At 37.2% G+C, this 6843-nt stretch overlaps 1 protein-coding gene across 1 annotated transcript; it reads left to right on the forward strand.

The window, feature by feature from the left end:
- The first annotated feature begins 829 nt into the window (after positions 1-829).
- Positions 830-6186, forward strand: MZT1 (mitotic spindle organizing protein 1). Its single transcript, XM_009323529.1, has 3 exons — positions 830-875; positions 3542-3687; positions 5227-6186. The coding sequence occupies exons 1-3, from the start codon at positions 830-832 to the stop codon at positions 5248-5250; spliced, it is 216 nt and encodes a 71-aa protein (XP_009321804.1). The 3' UTR covers positions 5251-6186.
- Positions 6187-6843: the final 657 nt, after the last annotated feature.

The raw sequence follows: 6843 nt of genomic DNA on the forward strand, positions 1-6843 counted from the left end.
GGGGGCCCCGCTCCCGCCGCGCCGGCAGCCCCGGGTCGGCCTCGGGCCGCTCCGAGTAGGCCTTGCTCCAGCCCTCGCCCCTCTCCGCAGGCTGCGGGGCCTTGAGCCGGCTCCTAATTAACACAAGGGCCCCTCCTGTGAAGGGGATTACGGTTTGCAATTGCTTAAGGATTTAGCGCGTAGCAATTTCTTTTTACTTCGTGTAACGCGTGATGTCTGAAACGCTTCAAATAACGCGTGTGGCGCTAGTATCTTTGAAACTCGTGTAACTTTCCTTGTTTTTTTTAATTAGCTGTTAAGCATTTAGTTTAGAATAACGTTGCTTATTAATCTTCGTAAATAGATACCTTTGCTATTCTTTCTCATTGTTTGAAATGGTTGATGCCAATTATGTTACCTGGCTCTGTGCATCTTGGATTTAAACTGGAGGGAAGGAAGTGTGTGGAAGGGAGAGGAAGGACCAGCCCTGTGGTGCTGTAAGTGGCAGCACCTGAACTGATCTTAACCCCACTATCTTGTTCCTGTGGACTGCTCATGTCAGAAAACCCAAGTAAATTACTATGAGAAAGATCTACAGCGAAAAAGTTTTGAGAAGGGCAGTCAGTGTTACAGAATTAGAATAGCTCCCAATACAAAAAAAAAAAAAAGAGCGCGCTCTTTTGGGATGGGCAATGTGAGAGAAGTGGCACTGGGAGTAGTGGGAAATATTTCCAAGATTTATAAGCCGTGAGAAACGTGAGCAGGGTGAGTAGGGATCAGGTGTTCACTTTCTCTTCCAGCCTGACTATGAGGAATCACAGCTGGCATGTTCAGGAGGTGTTTCTTAGCAATGTGTCGTGTGAAGCTGGAAGTCCATGGAATGGCTGTGCCAAAAGGTCGTATGGATTTCAGGCAGAGTGGAAAGTTGCCAAGAAATCCTCTGAGGGTTGTTAAATATGAAGACTTTCTCTGGAAATGCCCTAATGAGGGACTAGAGACTGTGTTCAGGGGGGTATTGCTTTGTGTTTGTTATTTTCTCATGATCTTCCTTCCCTTCCCATTATAGTTATTGCTACTGTTACATACAGTTCCTTAGCGAAGACCTTGATGAGCTGAACTGGTGTAAAAATCGGTGTTTCAGCTGCTGATCTACCTACTCTGACCTGCTGCTGGAGGCAAGGCAGGACTAGCAGGATTATGCTTTGATGCTTCAAGAGGATAAGACCATTCTGTGCAGCTGGAGAGAGATCTGTTTGGGAAGGACAGTGATACTAAGTTCTCCTAACTGTACTTGACACCTACCCTTTCTCCATTTCTGCAGGAATGTTTTAGATGGGAGGGGTGATATGCAGATTTAAAGACAAAGTAAGGCTTTTGAGAACTGCTGTGGAAAGTGTACTAGCCTTCAGATTTAGGAGCCCAGGCTTCCTGTGTAACAATGTGTATATTTTATTTAGGATGGACATTCATAATTTAATCTCTTCCTGAGGCCAGGTGTTTTTAGAAGAAAACAAATCTCCATTAACTTAAAAATACACTTGATCTTTAAAGATTTACTTAGAGAGTCTTAGAAATACACTCATGTTTGAACTTTTACTGCACTCAATAAATAAATTGTTTTGGGTTTTTTTACTGTTCAATTTAATCTTTTGAAATTTCCATTATAAGAATATTTAAAGTGCTTTGAAGTAACTGAAAATGTAAACCACTGTGATAGCTGTGTCTGTGTAATTAGATTTTTCTTGATGAGGGCCCATCATAATAAGTAGAAAGAAATACTTGTAGGATAATTTTTTTAGGCCTTTTTTAATTGAACATGAAATCTGTGTTGCGTCTTAACTTACTGCATAAGTAATACGCATCTAATGGAAGCAAATAGGTTGGTAGAATTATTAAAAAAAAAGTGCTCTTTTATGTCTTTAGTAGTTTAGACAAGTAAAATGCTTAATCTAGGATGTCAGTTATAAATATTTAGCAGCTGTTTTCTGCAGAATTGTTGTTAAGAGCTCAGATTTTTCATGGAGAAACTGCTATCTCTCTCTGCCAAAGATGCTGCTTCAACACCTAAAGATATTTCCTATTAGAAATGAGTGACTACAACTCTTGCTGACATAGGAAATTGGAACTTATCTTTAGTTAGATTTACTGCTCTGCCTTCAAATACATCACATGCTTAGTAAATTTTATAATAAACTGTAAATGGTTAAAGAAAGTAAGAATTATTTTTCTGGTAAGTTGTCAGAATTTCTTAGTTCTGTAGCTCTTAATGTTCAATTGCATTTTATTGCAAATGCATCAATTTGTTGTTGCTTTATCTGGCTGTTGAAGATGCTTTCATGTGGACAGGGTGCGCGTGTGTAATGTGTTCAGAATGGTTTGCCTTCAGTCCATTGGGAACAGAAAGCCTTGTTGTGGAGCAGGAAGCTTCCCTCGTGGCTTGTAGCTAGGGCTTTGGTCTGACAAACTGCTTTCATGTCTTAAACTTGTGCGTATTCTTAATCCAACCTACTTGTGTGGGCTTCAAGAGTATTATCACACCTAGAGGGTTTTTTCATAGCATCTGACATTTCCCTGTGACTTCAGTGGAATTGAGTGGGTGCATTAGGCCTCTAATGTCTTGGCCTGGGTAAGCCTGACTCTGAGGGTATGCTGCAGAATGTCTTTGGTATACTACAGTAGAATATTTTTGTAGCTGTCAAGTGGACAGTAGTCACTTGCCATGCTGCTTTTACGTGGTAAGAAAGACCTTCTACTTCACTTTCTCCTAGTTTGGGGGAGGTTTAATTACAGAAACAGCATGAATACCATCTGTTCGAAATCAACCTGTATTGCTAGAGGCTTAGCCTCAGGATGGAGATTACTGTAGCAACCAGAAATAAAATCTCAGCAAGTTGTTCTGTTACATATGTAACAAACTGTTTATGAGAAAGAAAAGCGGCCTTCCAGGGAAGGTTTAGAAGGAGAGAGAGATCTTTGTTTCTGCACAAAGCTGACTGGAATCTCCTTCTCCAAAACATTTCATACTGACATGTGGTGCTGCTTTTGAGTCAGGTCATGTAAAAATCGAATAGTATTGCTTATCCTTAAACCAATGTTAATGTTAGACCTAAAGCCAGGTTTAGCTACGGAAGGAGGTGGCTAGAAAACCCCTGACATTCTCTGTAAAAGCTTTAAGAATGTGCTTCCAGTCCATTTTAGCAGGACTTCATCAGTATCTGGAGTTCAAAAGCACATATTATTATTGTAGCCTACCTTTTACGTAATTGGCAAGCATGTTAGTTATTGAATTCTTCACCTAATTTTTATTTTTCAAAACCCATTATCCAGTATTAAGTTTGCTGAACTAGGAAAACATGGTACTTATGTTAGAAGCTGTGGCTTCTATCTTATGCTGGAAAGCTGAACATGAATGCTGTTGTTGAGGTTCAGACTGCAAGAGCTTTCCACAACTGTCACGTTCACAGACTCTACTCTCTAGAAATTAAATGTTGATGAATAACATTTTCAATCACTGAAATTTCAGTCTGTAGGGACTAAAGTGCTTTCATTTTTTCTGTTGCAGTTCTGTTTGAGATTTCAAGAATATTAAACACTGGCTTGGATATGGAGACGTTGTCTATTTGTGTGCGGCTTTGTGAACAGGGGATAAATCCAGAAGCATTATCATCTGTTATTAAAGAACTGCGTAAGGCTACAGAAGCTCTAAAGGTAATGCTTTTGCCTAAAAAGCTTATAGATTTGTTTTTTAGGAGTCAGATCTATGTTCAACTTGCTATGCTTCAATTTGCTAATTGTACTTCAAGATATGACTCATTTTTAAATCAAGGAAATGAACTGTTCCATAGAAAAGGCAATGTATACAACTGAATGAAGCAAGAAATGGTACGAATAACATCTTTTCAGAAATAATTAGATTAACTCTTTTGAAGGGAAAAAAAACAACGACCAAAACCCACAGCTTTTTATTCCGGGCATTTGTAGACACCATTTGCCCCCTTATCTGCATCATATCACAAATAGATTGCTACTTTCTCCTTTAACCCATATCACCCCATTTCTACAACCTCAGGCCTAATAGTATGCAGCAGTACTTGTAAACAGCTGCGTGCAGCTTGCTAATGTAATCTTCACATATTGCTTTTACCACATTAACCTGTGCTTTGAATCTCTCCAGAGAAGAACAAGAGGGGACTTCATGGTGTGTGTATATATAGGGCTTTTCATAATTAGCATTTACCTGTTTAGCTAGTAGAGAGGGCAACTGTGGTTTAAAAAAAATCCTCACTTGCCTTTTAAAGGATTTTCATTCTTTACTGTCTACCGAAACATCATGATTTCTTTTCCACTGTATCTTATTTTGTTTATTTCTGGGGAGGTGGAGGGGAAACCTATATCTAGCCTGCCTGTCTCTGTTCTGGAAGACTGCACTCTGATTCTTAGAAAATTCAACTTATGCATTTTTAACTAGATGGATGCTAGTCAAGACTATTTGTCACCAGTTTTCAAATTTTTTACTTCATTTTTAACTTAACGTTTTTCTGTATTCATGCTCATGCATATTTGGGTACATGCTTAAATGTGTGCATACATATATATTTAACTGTACATATAAGTAATGGAGGGCTGTTTTACTTCTTCCTTTGCTTTTACCGGTTTATCATTCCTGTTGCTATCCTTTGCCTCTTTGTCCCGTAGCTGGCTTAAAATTTACCAATGTCAGTCTCCAACAACTGTACCTTGTTGGCTGGGTTGAGTTATTCAGTAATAAAAATACTTACTGATGACCTTGATCAAATAATTGGCAGTGTGATTTATGCAGTTATGATTAGTGTCATTCTTCCAAGTTTTGTGTCAATAATTTATCTGTATGAGTGGGAGTAATAATTACTATAAATGTATAAAGAAGTAAACTCCAAAGGAAAAAAATTAATGCATTTGAGCACTTCCTGTAAGCATTAGGGTAAAATGTACAGGATACAAGCTGCTCAGATACAGAATATACAATTTAACACAAGCAAATGGTAATGGCTACGTTAATAAAGGCTGATGGCAGTTGATAGTATTTTTAAGAAGAATAGAAGTATTCATTGGAGAACAGCACAACACATCTTACAGTTTTCCTAAGTAGCTTATTTTTAGACTTCTAAGTTCTCTAGGTAAATTAAAATGGTTACAAGAAAAGATTAAATTTAATCTGCATGCTGTCTACTTTTGGTGATTTGCAATAAATGTTTTTTCTGTTTCTAGGCCGCTGAAAATATGACAGGCTGACATGGGAGAAGATTTCTGTGTGAGAAGAATGCCAAGCTGAAGTTAACAGAGGCTGTGAAGATTGCCACTATTCAGAAAGAAAGTTAAATAAGTGTGTGTGTGAAGGTTTCAGAATATTTCTGTCATCTTCTTGAAAAGGATGATGTATAGAATAGCTTTGAAAAGTTGTTTAATAAGATAAGTTCACCAGTAATCTCATTATTTGGTATTTTTGTGAACTATTTGTGAATATAGTGCAATTGCTCTTTGGCATCCAGTATTTTTAAACCATGTCAGATACTGCACACTTGCTCAACTTACTAGTGTGTAGCAACAAATATTGTTATGATGAGTATAGCTTGTTAATGCATCCTTTAGAAGTGCTAATATACTCTGTTTTTTATCTCTTGCTTTGATGAAAAACTACATGTACAATTTCAGTTTTTCTTTATAGACCAGATAGGAATGAAGCCCATCCTGACTTTATTTTAATTAGGGGAAGGGAAGTGACTTAAGTCTCAATATGAAAGTAAGAAATAAAGGACTCTTGATAATGTAGGTAATGAATTGTCTTTTTGAATCAAATTGTTGGAAAAAGTGTTTAACTTGAATAACAAGGGAACTTCAGTTACCCATGCAGAAATGTATGTAAATTTAAATTCTAGATTACATGGAATATTTTACAGAGTTCAGATGCTACATTTGTTACATTTGTCCTGATCACTAGACCTAAAAATATTAGGGCTATATCGTTACTGCCTACTCAAGTATATGAGAAGCATCAGATTTGGTTGATGGGAATCAGTGAATCTTAAACAGTCATTTGCTATAGCAATGTCTTCTCATTCAGCACTAGGAATCTTCACTGATGCCAAAACAAATATTTATAGTATATATGGTAAACTGTTTATCATGTTACTTTCCAGTAAATATCCTTGCATCCAGGAATTCTACTTCATAAGAAAATGGTTTCTTGTGTTTTCTTCATCTGCTGCTGTTCAAGCTTTTTCGGTTTTTTGTTAGCATGGTTTCAAGGTGCACTGCTAATGGGACCTAGTGTAATCTCCAAGGTTAATAGGGTGGAACACATTTAGAAATGAACCTGGAATCTTAGTTAAGCCAAATCTTATATTTGTGCAGAGAAAAAAATTCTTTCTATTTTAAGAGTTTACATCATATGCACTCTAGGTCATAGCTCTGCAAAAAGTGATTCAGGAGGCTAAATACTTCATATTGCTGGCAGAGAGAATAGAATAATATTTATATTACACTGAATCACCATTATTTCCAGTTAGCCTGGCTGAAAATCATTCCAGGAGGATGCTGTGAAAACTTCTGGATAACTAAACTGGGGGACTTTTAAGTGGTATCATTTTGCTTGCTCATGAACACTTACAACACCAATTTACAAAGGATTTTAACTTCAGATTTATAACTTTTGAATACTGAGTGTAGTGTTTTTTGAAAACATTAAGGTATCCCTAGTATGAAAAGATACCAACAATGAAATATATCCTAGGAAGTCTGAAAAGTCAGTAAAACATAATGAAAATGCCAGGTCAGATCAACAGAAATTAGCAATTATTACTTAACTTTATCTAGACTCAGTGCTAC

This window comes from Pygoscelis adeliae, unplaced genomic scaffold (assembly GCF_000699105.1).
Source record: "Pygoscelis adeliae isolate BGI_AS28 unplaced genomic scaffold, ASM69910v1 Scaffold44, whole genome shotgun sequence".
NCBI classification, from domain to species: Eukaryota; Metazoa; Chordata; class Aves; order Sphenisciformes; family Spheniscidae; genus Pygoscelis; species Pygoscelis adeliae.

Excerpts from the sequence above, each read along its gene's own strand:
- MZT1 (XM_009323529.1), top strand. The coding sequence starts at position 830 with ATGTGTCGTGTGAAGCTGGAAGTCCATGGAATGGCTGTGCCAAAAG. Across the intron at positions 876-3,541 it reads TGGAATGGCTGTGCCAAAAG|TTCTGTTTGAGATTTCAAGA; the intron begins GTCGTATGGATT and ends TTTCTGTTGCAG. Across the intron at positions 3,688-5,226 it reads AGGCTACAGAAGCTCTAAAG|GCCGCTGAAAATATGACAGG; the intron begins GTAATGCTTTTG and ends TTCTGTTTCTAG.